We start from the raw sequence: 22,117 nt of genomic DNA on the forward strand, positions 1-22,117 counted from the left end.
TTATATTTAATTATTGTATAAAAAGAAATTATATAATATTTATTCTTAGTAGGTATTAAGAGTATCAAGGTATAATAGGTATTAATGACAAAGAGTTATATAATAAAAATTTGCTAAAAGAGTAGTACTTAAATGTTCTCACCAAAAAGAGATAAATATGCAAAATAATAGTTATATTAAATAACCCAATGGGGAAATCCTTTCACAATGTACATGTTCATTAAACTATCATGCTTGCTTTAAAATGACCTACAATTTTATTTCTCAATTATGCCTCAATAAGTGGGAAAATATATTAGGGGGGTATAAAAGAACTATATATTTTTGCAACTTTATGATCTAATGTTATTTCCAAAAACATGCTAAAACACATTTAAATATGACTATTTAAAACTTTATTATGAAGGAACCTTTGTCCCAATGGATTTGTTAATTGATATGTCATTGTAAAATAGTGCTACTTATGTTAAGCCTATTTTGGTAGGCCATCACACAGGTTAATAAAAAGTCAATTCTAAGGTATAAAAATATCTATCTTAATCACCACCATTAGTTTTCAAATCCACTAAAACAGTATGATATCACAGACATACACTTACTAATACTGATAACTAATGACAACAAATATTTTGTGTGACCAGAATAGTTATTAAATATAATTTTTAACATTACTAAATAATAAGCTTAAACAAATAACTACATTGTGATCAACTTTTTAAAGAAAGACAGGAATAAAAAGGAAAAGACACCAAGAACATACTCCAGTATGTGCTCCTCACCATGCTAGGCCCCCACTGCTTTAGGAAACACCCGAGGGAAAAAAGCTCTACACAAAGCCCCTTGCAATTGAACAGTATGTGTCCACCACAGTATTTGTTTCTATGATACAAATTAGCTCCTAGACAATTGGTAAATGTAGAAAGGATTTCTGTATACAACAGAAGTTACATTGGATTCGTATGTGATTCTTTCCAGATCATTAATGTTTTACTTCATTAACAACAGCAACTGCAGACTTAATACACGAACAGCAATAAGCCAGGAAAGAATCTGTATCATACATTTCAACCCTCCCCTTAAAAGATATCACTGCAAGTTTAGCCCTGACCTTTGCTTAAAAAGAATTAGTAATATATAAATAAAGCAAAGAAACACAAAATGGGGAGCACACATCTACATCAGAACATTTTGTGTAGTCTGAAATTTCTGTACTTAGGATGTCCCTCTTGCCCTTGTACAGACACACCCTTCCAAACACTGCCTTCCATCAGCCTACCTTTAAGTCAAATTCTGTATTTACTGCAGTGTTTGTTTCATTAGAAATTTCAAGTATCTTAAAGTATAAACATTTTTATTGAAACTGTTACTGTTTTCTTTAGAGTTCTAGTTACAAGGTTACATAAGTCCTACTAATTTATTATGAATTTGTAAACCACAAAGATTTCCATAAACACATGTACAACGTAGTAAAATGTTTAATTTTCACACACTGAATACAGAAAATGCTTTTCTAGGCATTACTTAAGTATCAATGAAATATGCTATTATTATCAATTTGTAAACAAAATCACAAACTACATTTTACATTCAGCCTTAAAGTCAAAATTTAGACATACATTTCTGTATTAGTCATGTTTCTTAAATAGATAATATAGTCCAATGTAGTAATGACCGTTATCATTTAAGTTAAAACAAGACTGATACATCTTGTAAGAAAAGTAAATACTTATTGTTTTTGACATGAACAAATTGCGTATTACAAACATGGATATTTTCAAATGAAGCAGGGTATAAGATATATAAAGTATGAGACCTGTAACTAGAAAGCATTTCTGCTCATAAAACTAAAAAGATTCTTCAGTATACTTTACAGTATTAATCACACTTGAGAAGAATCTACAAATGCGATGGTATTTATTTCTCAAAAAAGCAACAATTATTTCTTAATGATTATTTCTTATTAAATTATATAATACCAGTCATTCAGCATTTTTTTATTTAAATGACTCCTGCAAGTGACAAGCATTAGAAAAGAAAATTTGTGCTGTTCGTACAATGACAGGCATAGAAAATAGTTAATTCATTAAAAACAAAGTTCAGCAGAAATAGTTGTAACTTATGATATCAGCCCCAGTTTAAAATACTTTAAAATTAATTTAAATAGTAAATATTAATCACTTTAATATTTTTATAATAGTGTTCTCTTTTCCACCAGTCCATGACACTTACATGGACTCAATCCTTAATTTCAAGGAAACTTTTTCCCAATTATCTATGCAATTCATTTGCTTAGAGATAGTCAGCATGTTCCTCAGGGGGAAAAAAAAAAAAAACACTGCACAATTGTCTGCAAATAGTATGACCTCTTTCACTTGGGTGGGTATCCTCTCCATCACCGACTAAGTGAGGATGTAACCTTGTCAAACCAAAGGCAAAAGAATAATGTGCACACGACAGGCTAACCCAGCATGGGAAAGGTTGTTAAGAAGGTTGCAAAAACAGTATTCTGAATGATAAAATAAAAGTATACTCCAAAGAGTAGGTTTACATTTTTAAAAACACTCAAGAACATAAGAAGCATTTAATTCCCCTCCCTAAATATCTACCATGCAAAACTCCATTCAACCATATTTATTCCATTACTTACTAGTCCTATTTGGATCAGTTGTTTTTACATGATTCCTACTGGAAAAGTCTTGAGAGACACACTTATAAAATATCTATTTTCAAGAAGTACTGACCAAAGGGAAGCATCTACCAAACAATTATAAATTATCATTAAACAAAAAATAATTATTCCCAAAAAAAGAGTCTGAAATTAAAACTGAAAGTCTTCACAAAACAGTAGGATTTTACTATGGTTTAAACAAATGACAGTAACTGCGACATTAATTGCCACTCCAATGCACCAACTGGCATAATAAGGAATTATTTTAAACAGCTTTATATGTAGCTGAAACCAGAAGAAATTAGACAAGTTTTGTTAGTCTTCTCAGTGTGAATTTACTTTGAAAACAAACAAAAATTTCAAATCTAAACACAATTCAAGCATGTACGAGGACTATGTATTGTCAGTTATGCACACTTTGACATTCCTTTTCTACCTTAAAGCTGGAATAAAATTTTGGTTTCTAAGCAGTCATAATATTTTAACAGAGAAACAGTGCCACCTTTTGGTCCCAAACAAAAGCCTCCATTTGACTTGTTTTCTAAACTTCTCTTTTTTCAGTTAAATTTCTGATATATATATTTGTATGTATGTGTGTATGTGTAATATATGTGTGTGTCACTGAATTTCATAATTATAAGAATATTTTGTGACTACAGAAACTAAGCATGAAAGTAACATAAAAATTTGATTACAAGATGTAAAATTTTAAATTAATTCAAAATAATACCAAAATCTTATACTGTGAGTCATGAATATAATTTCTAATCAACATTTTACTAAGTACATTTTACCAGATCCAAGAATGTCAATGAACTTTTAAATCTAAAAGAAAAATTCTTTTTATAGCATTTTCAATACCAAATTTTTAAATGTGTGCTATTTTAAACATACCCACTAATTTAATAAGTAAAAGCATAGCATAAACAGTGGATTGGCTGCTAATTCAGCATAAGTGTGAATAACTTTACAAAATTTACAATTATAGTATATATCTGATTACTTACACCAATGATACAATGTCACCTCGTTGTACTTCAAAATTCCTCACTTTCCAGTGGTTCAAAAGCACCACATCAGATGACTGGCTCCCCCCAGGATTCAAAGAAGGCTAAAAAATTGAAAGACACATCTATCATTTGTATTTTTCAATCTTCATGGTTCTTTGCACTTCATAGCTCTATGCAGTGCAATAAAACATTTCTAATATAGTAACTTTCAATAAATTGCTGTTCTAAAGTAACTGCAAATGATGAGTTTTCAAAAAGGCTCATTGGGATTCTTCACAGGTGAACCAGAGAAAAAAATAAATTACCAATACTCATTTGAAAGGAACATGTGCTAGACATTCAAATCTTTACTAAACTCCAGTAAAAAGGTATGGAAAGCTTTAAGAAGGATTAAAAATACAATGGAAGAAGTGAATCAAACCTCCCAAAAGAATATTTGGACAGGATTTAATACCACTATTATACAGAACACCTCACTGTTCTTCTGAGGAAAAGAAAAAAAATCAACCCAAAAAACACTTTTGTGAAGTAAGGGAGACAGAAGAAACAAGTGAATGGGGGGATTTCTCACTGGACCACTCTTTTCAAGAGAGCATGCAGCAAGGGTCCTGGTCCCAGTTTAAACCTAACAGGGCTGAGACCCAGACTAGTCTAGAGGTGTCCAAAGAATGATAGGGCAAGATTCAAGATACTGGAGTTCGGGAACACTCCAGGCACAAAAACCTGATTGCAGAACCATGAAGCCAATGTTCCTGTACTTGGACTGGGATACAGACAGAGCCTAGGGATAACAAGTCTGAGGCCCAAAGTGGGACTGGTAACGCAAAACAATAAGAAAACTTAGGAGCGCTTTCTCACCACTTTCTTCTTCAGAGTTGCTGACACTGTAATTGGGAAAAACAGCACTTCTCTAGGAAGGTGCCAAACTACAACTAAGGACAACTACCCGGACAAACAGGAGCAGTAAATGGAGTCATAACCACAAAGGGGGGTTGGGGTCAGAGGTGAGGAACCTGGATGTCAGACAACCACCCATCCTTGGAGCAATAGAGATGTACTCCTTTTGAAGATTCCTGGAATGATTTGTATAATTTCTACAAAGCAGATGTGGGGCAGAGCTGTAGAAATTCTGTATGGAGGCTATTATGATCCCTTTATTTTTCATTCCTCAGGTTTTTGGACCCCCAAAATATCATTTATCCATGGAGCTCTCCAGCACTTCCACAATTCTTTTATGTGATGATCCCTAAACACCCTACTCAAAATTTTATTTGACTATTAACATGAAGTCAACCTGGTTAAGTGGAATTTATTACTTCCTACCAAAATAGCTTTTTTCCTTAATTTCTTATATAGTGTTTACATTTTCCTAGTCAACCAGATGAAAGTCTTAGCTATTTCTTTACTTCATATGACACTATTATAACATAACTTTTGTTTACCTGTTTCCACAACTAAGCAGAAAACACTTTTATTAATTATTATAGCCCCTAGTCAAATATATAATCCAACCCCCACTGTTTTTTCAAAAATTCTAAGTGGTTGCTAAACATCTCATCTGATCAAGCCATTCCCCTGCTTAAAATCCCTCATTAGCTTCCTATATGATATCTTCAATATAAAAATCAAATCTCACATGATCTACAGGTCACTATGACTCCCCGGTGTTACAATTTCTATGAATTAAACACAACCACAAGCAAAAAGCCCTATATAGAGATTATTTACTCACACTTTGAAAGCATCTTATAAGCAAGTATTTATGCCTGAAATGTTTCCCTTTCTTTCCACCTTCTGCCATCTGGTTAACTCATACTTCAAAACAAGTCTTGAGCCCTGTGGGGCTGTCTCACAGAAATTCTTTCCTACCACTCCTCATCTCTTTCTCCCTATTTTTACCCTCTTTCTCATGATGTGATCAAAATTCCCAAGTTCCCCATCATATTCTCTGATTATTTCTATGACAGAATTTTTAAATATGTTATAATTATTCACTTGCCTCTCTCTCCAAAAGTTTACAAATATTTGGAGACTATACTATTTCTATGTGTGTGTTTTTAACACCTATAAGATGAATAACAACTTTTAGTGTAAAAACTAAAAAAACTAATGAAATTCTCCAAAACTGACAGAATTAAAAAGTCCAGATTCCAGTTACACTTCTATATTCCTCTTCTTGTTTACTAGTAGTATCATTCACTCCACAGTAGAAAATGATTGTGCCATCTTCAATTTCTAACTCTCTCTGAGTCTCCCATGATCAGACATTCCTCCTTCCCAGAAATTTCCATTACCTATCAAGTATAACTCAGAGGGTGAGTTCTCTGTGAAACCTTCAGAAAATCAAAACAAACAAACAAATACAACTACCTTGCATAAATAATGAGTATAAATCTAGGGATAGAAGAATCTCCATAGACTCAACTCCTGACACTTGGAGCCATGTTTTCCTTACAAAATAACTCATCTACCAACGTTCTAATGTTAATTATTACAACAAAATAACAATGTCTTATAAGCAAAAGATCTATGAAGGGGGGAAAAATTCCAAAAGGAATCATTTCTACTTAGAAACAGTAAAATATTCTAGTCAACACCTGGAAGGCCTTGTTTGATCTTATAAAGGAACAACAGTGCTTTCTTTTACCTTTCCTCTCCTCCATACAGTTAAATCAATCATTCCCCTAGTGAGCTCCATTAGCAAGTAATGAAACTTCCAATGACAGCTCTTAAAAAGTGTATTACACGTATCTTTCTACATATACCACTCTCTCACTCAACTGGAACCTTCTCAGTTGTAGAAACCGCATCATATCCATTTTTGTGTGCCCAGAACAGTAACTAGAGTATTTCTATACATTAAAGTTTTAAAAATTCAAGTATTTCAAAAAGCACATATAAATAAAAGAGTTTCTAAGCAATGCACATTACCTAAACAATCTCTATCTCTTTCAATGAAATCATGTTTTAGACAGAGGAAGAAATTTATGTGTCAGATCAACTTAGGCAATTTAAGCAGTACAATAAAGTAGAACAGTTCTTTCTTATTACCCATAATGAAATAATGCTAATCACAACAGAATAAAACATTTTTTCACTGTTCATTTGTATGAATTAAAAGTTATCATAAAGAAAAACTTTCTGAAACTGAAAAACTGTTCTATCTATACCACTATAAAAACCATAGTTGTCTATACGTCAATTTAAAAATTTATTAAAAAGGAAGAACACTTACTTCCTGAGTTTTCTATAGCAATTTTCAAAAAGAAAAATAATGTACTGACTTCAAAATGAAAAAAAAATATGAAAAATAAAGAAATCTCATTTGAATGAACATTTTAGAAAAATTGGTAAGTCATGCTATAACTTAGAAATCTTACATCTTGCTTTCCCTTGTGGGACAGGCAGTTTATGCTTCATCAGATGAACAGGCAAATGTTCCAAATCAAAGAAACTATACACATGAAATCTAAATGAAAAGTCATAAACTTTGGAAACCTGATATAACCAGAGAATCTATATTATCTGTCATATTGTCAATACTTTAAATTCTAGATTTCCAGAGACTATATCAAAATTATAAGCAATATAAATTTACCTTTTTTTTTTTTAATTTTAAGTACAATACTTCAGAGGAGCTTTAGGATTTTCCACTGTATCTCAAAATGTGACTGTGTCACATGTCCTTGAAATTAGTTAAGATATCCAGTGGTAAGAGGGAAAACATCTAACCGTAGAGATTAATGCCAAAGAACAAAACAAGCTTAACAGCTGCTCTGTCCAGCTTTTCCTCAAGAACTTGCGTCCTCATAGTATATTATTCTCCTTCTTTCAATGACCCCTGAGGTTGAAAATCAAACCACTACAACACGTCTTTCATTTACTTGCTTTGTTCTAAAGACAGAAAACTATTCAAACTTTGGCCCTGTTTTGGTTTTTTTTGTTTTTTTTTTTTTTATTCGTACAGAGAGCTGGGGTACAGGCCAGAGATGCGGAGGGTGAGAGGATTCACCAGAGACAGAGTGGGGTACAGAACAGGCAGACCGACAAAGTACACTGCTAAGGGGAGCAGCGGGCGGGTCAGGAGAGGTCTGCCTTGCCATGTGGATCTCCTCTGGGGCAGGCGGGGATCAAACCCATGCAGAAGTGGCTTAAGCTTCTTTGTGCTGTGCTTTAACCTGCTGCACCACCAGGGAGGGCCTGGCCCTGTTTCCTACTAGCCAGATCACTTTAAAAAATTATTTAACCTTTCTAAACCTCATTTCCATAACTACAGTAAAATGGGGAATGTACTTACTACCTACCTCATAAAGTTGCTATGAGAATTACATGAGAGGATCCACTAAGTGTTCTTAATTAACACAGTACATGCTACACTGTAAACAGTCAACAAATAAGATGACAGTGATGACAACAACAGCAGAACAAAGAGAAATAAATGGAGAACAGTAAGTCCGCTTAGCATAATAGAGAGGATCCCTGAAAATGCAACTTAAAACAAAATCACTACAAAGAAAACAGGTCTTCCAGGAACTTGATTTCCTTCAAAGTGGGAAAGTCTTTTATAATGAAAGTTCAAGTACCTGTTGTATACTGTTTGTTACACAAGAAGTTTTCTCCTTTTAAATACTGACCTGGAAATCTTCCGGCTGAGTAGCCTACCCTTCATTTCTAAATTATCAAGGGCAGTTCATTTCTTTTAAATAAGTAAAGCCAGCTTTTATTTCTATTTCAATTGTCCTCCCTCGAGGCATTAATTCCCCCAAAATGCACTGGGCCAACTGTTTATATTTTCTATACTGACAGATTTCTATAAAACTACCTTCCATATTTATGTAATGTTCTATAAAAACATTACACTCGTGTTTTAAACTTTCATTTTTAAAATATACACACAAATGTACACATGTAAAAAAAAGATTTGTATCCAAAATTTAATAGCTTGCAACCCTGGCTGATGAGACTGTGATTACCCTTTTCTTTCCTTTTTGTAAATATATTTTAAGTTATTGTATAGAGACGAGGTACTATACAGTTCACTCTAGGAAAAGATATAAAAATCAGCAGATTTCAACAGATGTTACTGTATTATACTAAAGCTAGAAACAGCAAGTGTCAAGTCTGTTTTTGAAGAAAGCACAAACAGAAGCAGGGCTTTCATGCAATCTATGATCAAAGACTTCACCGAAGGATTTTTAGACCTACAAACAAATATTAATGTCAAGGTGTCCTAAATTCTCAGATTGTGTCTAAGTTCAAATCCTACAATGACAGTTTGAGGGGAATTTATGTCTTGGTTTAGGAAACTAAAAACTCCCCTCGAGAATTAAACAGAAACATGACAGATTTCTTACCTTGTAAGATTTAGCTACAGCCATCAATCAGTAAATGGCATTTTCTGGTTTGTATTTTTTTTTTCTATATATAGCTTTTAATTTTAAAAAATGTTCACTGCCTAAAACTCACCTCCTATAGTCTACCAGTACAGCCTGGTTTTAACCTCACTTGTTGGAAAGCAGTACTTTCAATATTTTCAGGCATCTCCCATACCAGTTCTATAAAATCTAAAACACTTATATTTGAAATTGTGAGCTTTTAAATGCAGTGGCTCCAACATTAGCCAGGAGGAAGCACCAGAACCCTCAAGCTTCTATTTTTAAACTATTATTTTAGATAAATGACTGGAGGGGGGGGGAGTTATAAGGGGGAAACTGTTAGTTAAAAAGAAAAAATCTGAGGGCCCTCCCTGGTGGCACAGCAGGTTAAAGCACAGCACAAAGAAGCTTAAGCCACTTCCACATAAGTTCGATCCCCACCTGCCCCGGAGGAGATCCACATGGCGCGGCAGACCTCTCCTGGCCGGCCTGCTGCTCCCCTCAGCAGTGTACTTCGTAGATCTGCCTGCTCTGCTCCCTGCTCTGTCTCTGGTGAATCCTCTCACCCGCCACATCTCTGGCCTGCACCCCAGTTCTGTATGAATAAATAAAATCTTAAAAAAAAAAGAAAAAGAAAAAATCTGAAATAGTACTATTAATTTTAAACATTTTAGCACAGCCACACTGACCAGAAAGCACAAAGTTAATTAAATTACATCATGATTATAGAATTATTATATGACATAATTTAGAAAAGCTATAGATAAAATGGTATAATAAAAAGCCATCTTCCATGGTTAGTCAGGGACTCTATCATTTATATAATTTTTAGAGTTCTCGGACTTGTCTCACTACAGGTACATAATAAAATTAGCCATATTGGTAATGCACAAAGCACTAAGTTAAAAACGGAGCATCTCCCTCGGGTGGAGGACACTTATTACTCAAACCCTCTTTTAATACCTCACCCCCTACCATAATCATCCATCTAATTCAAAATTTTACTTAAAATTTTGACCTTGGGGTCCTTAACCTGGCAGGGGATTAAAAACAAAAGTCATATATGCATTACATTTGAGTGCTAAAAGCATCTCGGGAAAATTTCTGCTTATTAAGTTCTAGAAGCACTGACACTTTATTAATAGTATAGAATAATATGCTCTTCACACCTGCTCCAGTTTCCAAAAGCTCCCCCACAGGACCACTGTCTATATCAGGAAGATCTTATTAGAAACCCCTCTTTAGAGAGTTACTTTAGAACCTCAAGGGCTGGTGAGGCTGGTCACCTCACCTCCACCTGACAGGCCTGGTGCAAACTCCCTGCTCACAGGCTAGGACTTTGGCCCTGTTGCACATGTGCTAGAAGAGAGGTCTGTTCTCCAAGCATGTAAATTAAGGACAACAGAAAAACAAAGGCTGCTTTTGTTAAGGATGTAAAAGCTGTGAATGAAATTCATTCCTGTTTGCTCATTTACTCATTCATCATCAAAAAACTACTGAATCCCAACTCTGCCAGCAATGTAATTCTTCACCCTTGCAAATCCATATATGAATCCAATCACATTTTATTCAGAGATTTAAGAGCCTTTGTAAAAAATAATTTTATTCTAATCTCATCCCCTTACTTACAGACTTATGATACTTCAGCATTCTCCACTTATAAAAGAAGTAAATAGTTTCTTCCTCCTTTCAACATTCCTACATGGAATTCTATTCATATAAAAATAACTTACCTTTCTGTAAATGTTAAATGTCTAATTTTTATTTATTGTCTTTAAAACTATATTCATACAAATTTTAAGAGGACATATACTGTGTTAATTTACTTTAGAAGCACAGTGAGTTTCTTTAATTGTTTGACCTATCTACTCTACAATGACAATCAAAGTTTAAGAGGCACTCCAATATATTGCTTGTACAAGTAAGAATCTTTACAAACTATCTGAAAGGCAACGTGCCAAAATGCATCTAAAGCCTTAAAAGTAGCCTATTCTTAGGCCTGGAAAAGTCATATTTAGATTATCTTAGCAAAAAAAAAAATATGTACTACAGTGAATGTACCATGATATTCTCGGTAGAGAATAATAAAAAAGAAACCAATTAATTAGTAATGATTACAGCCAAATGATATATTGGCATTAAAGTTCACTAAAAATCACAATGCAGAAAAATTTTTCAAATTTTTGCATCTTTGGCAAAATAAATAGTATGCAATGTGATAAATGAAAAAACAAATTGGTGTAATGCAATTTAGAGAAGAAAGGGAGAGACAGAGAAAGGAAATTGTGGGGGGGGGGATGAAAAGAATATATAGCAGAAATGCAAACTTTGAAATCAAAAGCCTGGTCATAAAAAGTCAACAAATTAATCTCACTGAACCAGTGCCTTCATCTGTAAAATGGAACAGCAACACTATTTTCACCATAGGGATGTGGGATCTAGTAAACACACTGGAATATTTAAAGTGAGTATCATTAAAAAATAAATACATACAGTGAATATTATATAAGAATGTTATATTATTAGAGTCATATCTGTTTCTGGAATGTTTTCTTAATCTATGTTCCCCATAGCTCTTTGCTTTACCCTCTTGATGTTTGGCTCTGAGATGGCTTCTTTTGGGGAAAAAAATCTCTTTTTACACAATTTCAATGATAAATTTCTTTGGAGATCTCATCCCTATTATCAGAGAAATAAAGTAAAAATAAATAATTCTGCATTACCTCAAAGTAGAAAACTTTTATGCAAAAGAAAAATATAAGTTGTGAAATATGAAAAATATAAGCAGCAAAAGAAACTACAAAAACTACAAGTAGTTTAAAAGATATCTATTGAATGGAGAAAAGATTTATATATTATACAACTGAGTCAGAGTTAATGTCCAAGATACAGAAGAAAATGTATACAATTCAACAAGTAGAAAAGAAACAATCCAGTTAATAAATGGGCAGCAACTATGAAGAGACAACTTACCAAGATTACATCCAGAAGATCAAAAGGCACATGGACAAATACATATCATCACTTTTAATAAAGAAAATGCAGGGATATAATAAAGAAAATGATCTCATAATTATGAGAATAACATACCAAAAAGACCCCCAACAAGTGCCAGACAGAATGTGGAGATAGGGGAGCCCTATCACACTGCTGATGGGACTATACTTTGTGTTGTCATTATGGAAATTAATCTGGATTTTCCTTAAGAAACTTAACATTGAAATTGTATGTGACACAGCCATCCCACTCTTGGGCATCTATCTAAATAACATAAAACCATGAACTCAAAATAATGTGTGTTCTCTAATAGCCATTGCAGCGTTATTTACAATAGCTAGGATGTGAAAACAACCGAAGTGCCCACTGATTGAGGACTGGCTCAGGAAGATGTGACCTATCCTCACAATAAAATACTACTTACCCATAAGAAAAGATGAAATGTTGCACTTTATAACAAAATGGAAAGAGTTGGAGGAAACTGTGTATAGTAAGTCAGAAAAAAAAATGAAATACTATACATTTACAGAGCAAGTGATTCAAGCAGAATACTTATAAAAAAACTAGCAGGCACCAATAAACAAAGTGATGTTTCTAAGGTTCAGGTGTGGGGGCGGGGGGGGGAGAGGGGAGGGAGGAAAGGTGTCTGGAAGGAAAAGAGGCATAAAAAAGATGGTGGTGAAGGAAAAATATAAAAATAATAAATAAAAATAAATGTTCCTGTTCATAGCAATTTCAGGACTCAGAGGAATCTTTTAAAACTTACCACCTCTTTTAGTATGAGCCAATTCAGTGACCCTAAACTTTTGTAGACTTGTTAGTCACCTAATTGGGTTTATTGCATTACCTCTTAAACTATTATATATCCATAACTCTTTTCTAACTAGACCTTTCTCTACTTTGGAACTGTCCGCCTGCTATAGTACAAAGCCCTTGAGACTCTTAAAATCACCTTTGTGGTTATAAGGATCTACTAAGTAACAACTTGACTCCTTTCTAAGCTCTTAACAAAAAGTGTTGCCTTGAAGATTTGATATTTACCCCAGGCCACCTCTTTGTGAATCTTTGGTCTGCTAAAGACTACGTATGAGAAACAGTTTTAGATTCCAATACAAAAAGTCCTGGTCACCTGTTTTTCCTCTAAAATTTCTGCTTTAAGTCATTTCTCTTCTCATATAATAAGCTGTAAGAAGTCATTTGACAAATTCCATATTCTACCCAGAAACTCCTTAGCAGATTTATAAATTCATTAAATACATCTATATTCCAGGTTCCTGCAGGTAAGTCTTTAAAAACTGTCTCAGTATCATAAATCATACTTCACAATCATCCCAATCTCCAATAAGAAGGTTCCTTTCTTCCTACCCAGCTTCCATTAACAATATGTCATTTGTCCAACCTCTGTCAACAATACACGCACCATTTTTCCAACACTAGCTACCACCTAGTCCCAAAGCCAATGTCATATATTTTAAGTTTTTGTTATGGTAGCACCTTATTAATCACAACAACTTTTAGTTCAGACTCCTATTATATCATAACAAATTACTCCAAAAGTATGTCTTCAAAGACCACCATTTTTTTGTTTGTGATCCTGCAATTTGGGTACTACTCAGAAGGGCAGCCCCTCAGCTGGTCTCAGGAAGTCACTAGCATGGCTACAATCATCTGGAGCACAAATGGAATTGGAAAGTCCAAGATAGTCTAATGAGGGAGGTGTGATTAATTGTGAAGCATCACTATAAGAATCTACAAAACTCCCATGCTAAGTGAATATGGTTATTCATTCAGCTGACACTACTGTGTTTCCTGATACTCACTTTTAAAACTATGGAAATGAAAGAGTTTATATTGTACAAAGGAAAAGGAAAAAAAGGAAAGTAGAAAACAAACTGAAGCTAGTTGGCAAAAAGTTTAAAAAGTAAACACTCTTAAAGGCATGTGGTAAATTAGACAAAATAACACAAACATTTAAAAATTAAATTAGAAAAGAATATGAAAGGTAGGAAGAAATAAAAATAACATTATAAACTAGTAAGCAAAATTTTAAGTGACAAATATTTTTACTTGATGTACAAAAGAGACAAACAATAAAAAATGCTAAAACTAGCACAAATATATGTTGACAAATTTAACAGCTAAAGTATGGGAATAAAATTTTATTTTTTTATATAATAGTTTATTTTTACACCATTTTGTACCTTTTTCCATCTCAGTTGCAATCCCTGTGAGCTTCCCATCACCAAATCACCTGTGTGCCATGATCATAGCCCAGTGCACTTCCCCCAACCCTGTTTTTTATCTCATTCCTCATTCCACCCCCGTAAAATGTCTCTAGTATATAACTGTTCATTATTCCTTTTTTTTTTCCCCCTGGTCCTTTATGCTTCTGCTATGAGTGAAACCGTCTGGTATTTTTCCTTTTCTTTCTGGCTTATTTCACTAAGCATGATCCCTTCCAGCTCCATCCATGTTGCTGCAAAAGGCATGTGTTTATCTTTTTTGATAACTGAGTAATATTCCATTGTATGTATATACGACATCTTTTTAATCCAGTCATCTACTTTTGGGCATTTGGGTTGATTCCATATCTTTCCTATTGTAAATAAAGCAAAAATAAACACAGGGGTGCAGGTGTCTTTTTGAATCAGTGTTTTTGTGTCTTTTGGGTAGATACCTAGGAGTGTGGTTGCTGGGTCATATGGGAAGCTCCATTTTTAGCAGTCTGAGGAACCTCCAAACAGTTTTCCATAGTGGTTGTATTAGTTTGCATTTCCACCACATTGCAGCAGAGTTCCTATTTCTCCATATCCTCACCAACATTTGTTGTTGTTAGTTGTCTGAAGATGTGCCATTCTCACTGGGGTGAGGTGGTATCTCATCATGGTTTTAATTTGCATCTCCCTTATTACAAGTGCTATTGAACATTTTTTCATATGCCTGTTGGCCATCTGCATTTCCTCTTTGGAGAAGTGTCTTTATAGCTCTTCTGCCCTAATGGCAGCTGTTTATTTTTGTTGAGTTTCATCAGTTCTTTGTAAATCTTTGTGATCAATCCTTTATGCTAGTTTTGTGTGGGAAAATTCTTTTCCCAATCAGTGGAATGGCTGTTTGTTTTTTGTAATGTTTCCTTTGCTATTTAGAAGCTCTTAACTTGATGTAGTCCCATCTGTTTATCTTTTCCTTCACTATCATTGTGTAGGGTGCTGTATCTTCAAAAATGTTACTGAAGTGTATGTTTCACCCATCTTTACTTCCAGGTATTTTATGGTTTCCATTCTTATGTCTAGATCTTTAATCCACTTCGAGTTGTTTTTTGTGCATGGTGCAAAGTAGGGATCTAGTTTCATTTTTTTGCATGTAACTTCACAGCTTTCCCAGCACCATTTGTAAAATCATGTATTTTAAAAGATACTAAGAGTTTGAATTCAAAAACTTTAACAAAAGTGGCAAATAGCATTTTTAAAAAAAAGCAGTTTCTGTGTCAGCAAGTCCCCAACAAGTACCTTCACCCAAGAGTTGGGGCTCTTTGAAAGGAAACAATTCTTAAATGAGTATTTACAGAGCTTCCTCACAATGCAGATTCCAAGGTCCTAGGCAAAGACTCAAATCATAGACCTAGAATGCAAAGACTCAAATCATAGACCTAGAATGGGGTTCAGAATCCTCATGAAAAGGACCCCAGGGACTAAAGGCCCACACTAAACTGCACAGGGACTTCCTCAGCTCCTGGTTTCCTACCCTTTACATGGCACTTATTGCCTAAAGCACTTATGACAAGCCCACATTTAAGTTTTCAGAATCAAAAGCTAACATGTTCCACTCCCTAGTTATAGCTCAATTTGTGCAGCTTCACCCTTTCAAGGCTCCCTCCAGCAATAAAGCAGCATTTTTCAAATTACAGTCATGACCAATGAGTGAGTCATAGAATCAATTTAATGAGTTGCGACCAGAATAGAAAATATCAGAGGGCATTGCACATAATGACGGTAATTATGGTTTAAGTATTGTTACATGAGACCTTTGTTTCAGTCATGTGTATGTGTGTACAATACAAAACTTTATTACTTAATATGAGTCATGGGCAAGAAGATTTGAAAATCTCTGCCATAAAGAATATGATAGATTCATTAAAGAGCTAAAAAGTTTTCAGGTGAAGAGTGCAGAAACACCCTCAAAGTCAAAGAAAAAAATTTTAATGATGATAATTTCATTTTATCTTATTTTGTAAGGTTTAATTATTCAGGCACTTCAATGCTTCAAAGATCAAATTTAATATGCATTTATTCAGCATCCTTCTGAACGGGTAGTTAAGAAGAATACAGTCCCTTTCTTTCAGAAGGTTACAAAGTAGACTTAGTATTAACCCATGAAATAACTAGATGACTAGTGCATAATCCAAATTAATTAAATTTACCTACTATGAGGTTTCAAATATGTGAATAATGGAATTACAAAAGGGTATGTGAACATCGGACTTAAGTTTATGCTCTTTAAAAGGAGCATAAGATAAGAAAAAGCAGAGAACAAAAGTTATACAAAAAAAAAGACTAGGCCCTCCCTGGTGGCGCAGCGGGTTAAAGCACAGCACTGAGAATCTGGAGCCACTTCCGCATGAGTTCGATTCCCGCCTGCCGCCTGCCCCGGAGGAGACCACATGGCGAGCCAGACCTCTCCTGACCCGCCCGCTGCTTCCCTCAGCAGTGTGCTTTGTCGGTCTGCCTGTTCTGCTCCCCACTCTGTCTCTGGTGAAGCCTCTCACCGCCCCTGAGCCTCTGGCCTGTTCCCCAGTTCTGTATGCACAAATAAATAAATAAATCTTTAAAAAAAAAAAAAAAAAAGACTAATTACCTATAAAAGTAATCCCAAAAGCCCAGTGCATAACACAACAGGAGCGGATAGGCTACCCACTATCATTCTTGCGAAACCCAGTCTCTTTCTATGTTAGAGATTTACCATCGCCTATAACCTGAGTCCTCACACGGATCCTTTATATCAGTCAGCAGACAGGAGAAGAGGGGTGTGGGTGACAAAAGCAGCTTTTAGGAGTCAATCCTGAAAATGGCATCTCAATTTCACCCATTTTTCCTTGGTCCCTCCTCAGTTACAATAGACAACTAAGGAAGGTAAAAATATGGTCTTGAGCTCAAAAGGAGTAAATGTATTCTCTACAAAAGACCTCTACAACAGAAATACCCCAGATACAATACAACAAAAAAATAAATACAGAAAGAAGAAAAGGTAGAAAGAAGACTTCGCAAAGGGTAGGACTTTAGTCTAAACACAAAGATGAGTTTCTGGGTTTCCTTTTTGCATTCCATATATCCTATGAGGACACTGGAGAAGCCTGCAGCCTGGAACTAACATCAAGCAAGGACAAACACAGCCTGAGAGGGTAAAGGGGGTGGAGGGGGAAGACACATCTTTCTAGAAAAAGGACCAGAAAATTGATGGCTTGGCAGAACAGAAAATAATTTTAATAATACCCAACATGATTCAGACAACACCAAAGGAAAAACTGGGCCATGGTAGCAGTATGACTGACCCAGGAGCTGGGATTCCAGCCCCACCCCCAGGGGGTGATACCAGGGGTGTTCCCTTCACTGTCTCTGACCTGGCAACAAAGAGCTGAAAGAGAGGGCAGGCAGTGTTAATCAGCTAGAGAGATACCGTGCAATCCTAGTCCAGTCACCAAGGAAAAGGAATGAACTATTGATGTAACAACATAGATAAACCTCAAAACACAATCTGGTACAGTAAATGAAGCCACAAAAGACAGCATCGTATATGGTCTATTTATAGAAAATGTCCAGAAAAGGCAAATGTATAAAGGAGATCAGTGGCTGCCTAAGGCAAAATTCAGAATGAAGATTAACTTCAAACTGGTGTGAAGGATGCTTTTTTGAGTGGTGGTGTTGATGTTCTAAAAGATGATGACTATACAACTCCATGCATTTATTTTAAAACATTAAATCACTTACAGTGTGTAAATTCAATGGCATATAAATTATATCTCAACAAGATTGTTTTTTGAAAATGTGCACGGCATGGTACAATGAACTACCATCTTAAACATCATCAAGACTGAACTATTATTAACTGTGGTCAACCTTGTTTCATTTATAACCCCACTCAACCTTTCCTCCTCCCATATTACTGTAAATCTCAGTTATTACATACTTAGTTGAATTTTTTTTAAGATTTATTTATTCATACAGAACTGGGGTACAGGCCAGAGATGCGGAGGGTGAGAGGATTCACCAGAGACAGAGTGGGGAGCAGAACAGGTAGATCGACGAAGTACACTGCTGAGGGGAGCAGCGGGCAGGTCAGGAGAGTCTGCCGCGCCATGTGGATCTCCTCCAGGGCAGGCGGGAATCGAACTCATGTGGAAGTGGCTTAAGCTTCTTAGTGCTGTGCTTTAACCCGCTGCGCCAACAGGGAGGTCCCTTAGTTGAATATTTTATAAGATTCATACAATAAAAGATAAGGATTTTCTAAATTTGCTCATAATGCCTTAGTAATATATTAAAATTATTAAATAATATATTAAAGCACAAGTGATAAAATTGGCAGTTTGTTTAACCAAACTTTCAGTTCCTTAAATTTCTTTAAATACACTAAACTTAATAGTTGGTAGATCCAATATCTAAAGTCTTTAAGTTCTGATTCTGCTAAAGGTTGTTATTTTCACAGTGCTTGCTTCCTTGAGTGATAGTTTTACTGTGAGATCATGTTCATCAAACTTTGCATATTACCAGAAGGGCAGGTGATGGCTTCTGTAGGGTGCTTGCAGCTGCTCCAAACCCAGGCCCACTGTAGACTAATATCCCAGTTTAGAGTTTTTCAGTTGCAGTGAATGTGAATTCAAAATTCAATTCCATGTTAGGGGTTTTTTCCTCTTCTCCGAGCTTATACAGGACAGACAATTTTTCTTATATATTTTGGTATTTGTTTATCCATCCCTGAAGATTTATCTTTTGCTATGGTCCTGTCTCAATTCAAGATTTCTCTTCCAATTATCTTCCCTGTATGTTAGGTTTTGGCTTCTGATTCCCATGTGGTCATTAAGACTATAATATTTATATAATATTAAAGCATTATCAGTTAGCTCAAGTCAGTTATAAAACATAATGGCTGTGTGAACTTACCTCAAATGTCTGTTTTATTTCAAATATAAAGTTCAGAACTTGAGTCAGTATCCCTTTATGTTTCTAAAGTCCTATATATGTGAATCTGAATAATTAAATTTAAAAATCTATAAAAGAAATGCATTAATATACCAATCAGCAAGCATCACACCAAGAGTATACAGAAGTATTAAGTGTTAAAGGGTACAATATATGCAAATGGTTCAATAATATCATGTGTTTATACAAATACATGGCTAATAGACACATGTACATATCAACATGGAGACACATATGTATATGTGTGTATGTACATAATATATATGTATGGTGAGAGAGGGTGAGGGCAAGAGAGGGCAAGAGGGAAGAGGAAACAAGACAGGAAGAAAATAAAATAAATGTGGAGAAAATATTGAAAACTAGTAACTCTAAGCAAAGAACACATGGAAGTTGTCTGTATGACTCTTACAACTTTTCTGTAAGGCTAAAATTACTCTGACATTAAAAACAGTATGTTATGAAGTCAGTGTTTAAATAACAGATACATCCTTGGCGATATGAAACAGATGCATACTGTTACTCTATCAAGAGAATAAAGGAGATCCATGAAGGGACATTATAAACTTATCACTTACCAGCTGTTTTGGTATCGCATATGTTTGTTGCTATAAATACAAACTGATCTATTTGAATTCTCTATTAATGACAGGTTGCAGAACTACATAAAAATGCATAACGTCCTAAGGGGTAAAAACCTCAGGTAAGAACTGTGAGCCAAAGGTAATCTGGGAAGAGAGCTCACAAGTACACCAACATTAATTCCTGGCTTCCTTCAAAGTCAGCCCCAACCCACCAGGGGAGTAAGAACTCCCAGCAGCCAACATCAGAGGGATTGTGTGCCCAGCTCTTGGCAGTGCAGATTCAGCAGGTAACATGAAACCCTGAACTCTAGTTTAAATGCTGGTGCATAAATCATACTGTATATGTCTTCTTGAGAGTCTATTTGTATCCAGCTTCTTAGAATATCGAAATAACAATTACAACCAACATTAGCTATTAAATATTAAACCCACAATAGGTTTTAATTTTTCCAAATAAGAAGGGTGACTGAAAGGAGAAAGTGGGGGTAAGGGGCCGGAGATAGAGAGAAAGACAGAGACTGACTCTTTGCTTGTTTTTTTGACAGCACTTTTCATTTTAAACTCAGCAGGAAACAAGATAATGACTGCAAAGAACCAGGTAGGAGTCTAAGAGGTTTATTACAAACCAGTTTCTTCAGGATCTATGCAAGCAGCTGAAAGGCAAGACAATTTTGAAACAGTGAATGTGTGTTCCAGATGAATAAAGATGTCAGTACTGATTAAACTCTATTTCCCCTTTCAGTCTCTAATTTTCTAATATAATCTGCGTAATAACTTATCCTCTGAACTCTGAGTAAGAGAGACAGTATTAAGTAGTAAAGTTTTAATATTTTCCCCTCTGGTTACTCAAAATAGAGAAAAATAGTATGTACTATATAAAAATTATGTAGCAAGTGTAACTAAAACAGGACAGTGACATTTAAAATTACTTCTTTCACTAACTTTTTAAAGAGTTACATATTTAACTTTAAATGTGGACAGCATACACCTTTTATAAGACTTAGTGACCCTGCTGCAGGCATTCTCCCTCAAAAAAATCTCAAACTTTGGTTTGAGGTCATTAAACTATTCCTAGGGCACCCTTTTACTCTAAAAGCCTCTGAAAGCAATTGAATTTCTAATTTGAATAATTAGAGTCACCAACATTAATTCCCTCTCTAGTTTCAATTGTATGCAATATCAGTCTTCATTTCCTGAGTTAAAATAATGTTGACTAATGTGGTGCTTCTTTAAAAAAAAAAAAAAAAAAAAGCATCCACTTTCATGGTAACCTTTCAGCAACTAGAAGTGATTCATGTGCATTAGTGGGGAAAAGGTCAGTATGAATGATTACTAGTCAATAATTTGCCCTAGTATCCACTGTGTACAAAGCATTGCAAAAAATATATCACATCCCTAAAATGGCTATACTATACGACTTAACTTTAAAAAAGAAAGTTTCATATGTATGCCCTATTATTCTATTGAAATCGATCACATCATTAAAGTTTATTTTCATATATAACTTATGTCATCTAGCTAAGGCTCCCCATATTTGATCACCTCTATACACTTAATGGGACATCTACTGAATTGTACATTAATATAGGACAACCTAACCTAAAAAAAAAAAAAACTGAGTAACGCTTCAAAATTAAAAATTAGGGCCTCCCTGGGGGTGCAATGGGTTAAAACACAGCACAGGAAAGCTGTCAGCAGCAACTGAAGCACAAATTCAACCCCTGGCCAGAGAGGTGACCCACATGGAGCAGCAGACCTCTCCTGTCCTGCCCCCTGCTCCTCTCAGCAGTGTATTTTAATCAATCCACCTGTTCTGCTCCCCATTCTGTCTCTGGTGACTCCTCTCACCACCATTCCTGATCTCTATCCAGCACCCCTGCTTTTGTATGATAAATAAATAAAATAAATCTTTTTTTAAAAAAAGTAATCAAAAATAAACTGTTATAAAATAAAAAAAAAAGTAATAAATGAGGGACTTCCCTGGTGATGCAATGTGTTAATGTGTAGCACCAGGAAGCTATACTCAGCAGCTTCAGCATAAGTTTAAACTTGGGCAGGGGGGGCTCCCTGCTCCCCTCAGCAGTGTACTTCAGTCAATCTGCCTGTTCTGTTCCCCTATGCTGTCTGTGGTGAATTCTCTCACCCCCACACTTCTGGTCTGTACCCCAGTTCTTGCATACATAAATCCTTTAAAAAATTAAATTAAATATTACTTCAAAAGGGAATTACCAGGCCCTCTGTGGTGGTGCAGTGGGTTAAAGCACAGCACTGAGAAGCTTAAGCCACTTCAGCATGA

At 35.0% G+C, this 22,117-nt stretch overlaps 1 protein-coding gene across 3 annotated transcripts in view; it reads right to left on the minus strand.

Moving 5' to 3' along the window:
- IMMP2L (IMP2 inner mitochondrial membrane peptidase-like (S. cerevisiae)) overlaps positions 1 to 22,117 on the minus strand; it is a 729,327-nt gene that overhangs the window by 666,954 nt on the left and 40,256 nt on the right. For all 3 annotated transcript variants that reach the window (XM_012721038.1, XM_004676950.2, XM_012721037.1), the window contains exon 4: positions 3,676 to 3,779. In XM_012721038.1, coding sequence (XP_012576492.1) covers positions 3,676 to 3,779 — 104 coding nt within the window. The remainder of the gene's footprint in view (positions 1 to 3,675; positions 3,780 to 22,117) is intronic.

This window comes from Condylura cristata, unplaced genomic scaffold (assembly GCF_000260355.1).
Source record: "Condylura cristata isolate star-nosed mole 26May11 unplaced genomic scaffold, ConCri1.0 scaffold00005, whole genome shotgun sequence".
NCBI lineage: Eukaryota > Metazoa > Chordata > Mammalia > Eulipotyphla > Talpidae > Condylura > Condylura cristata.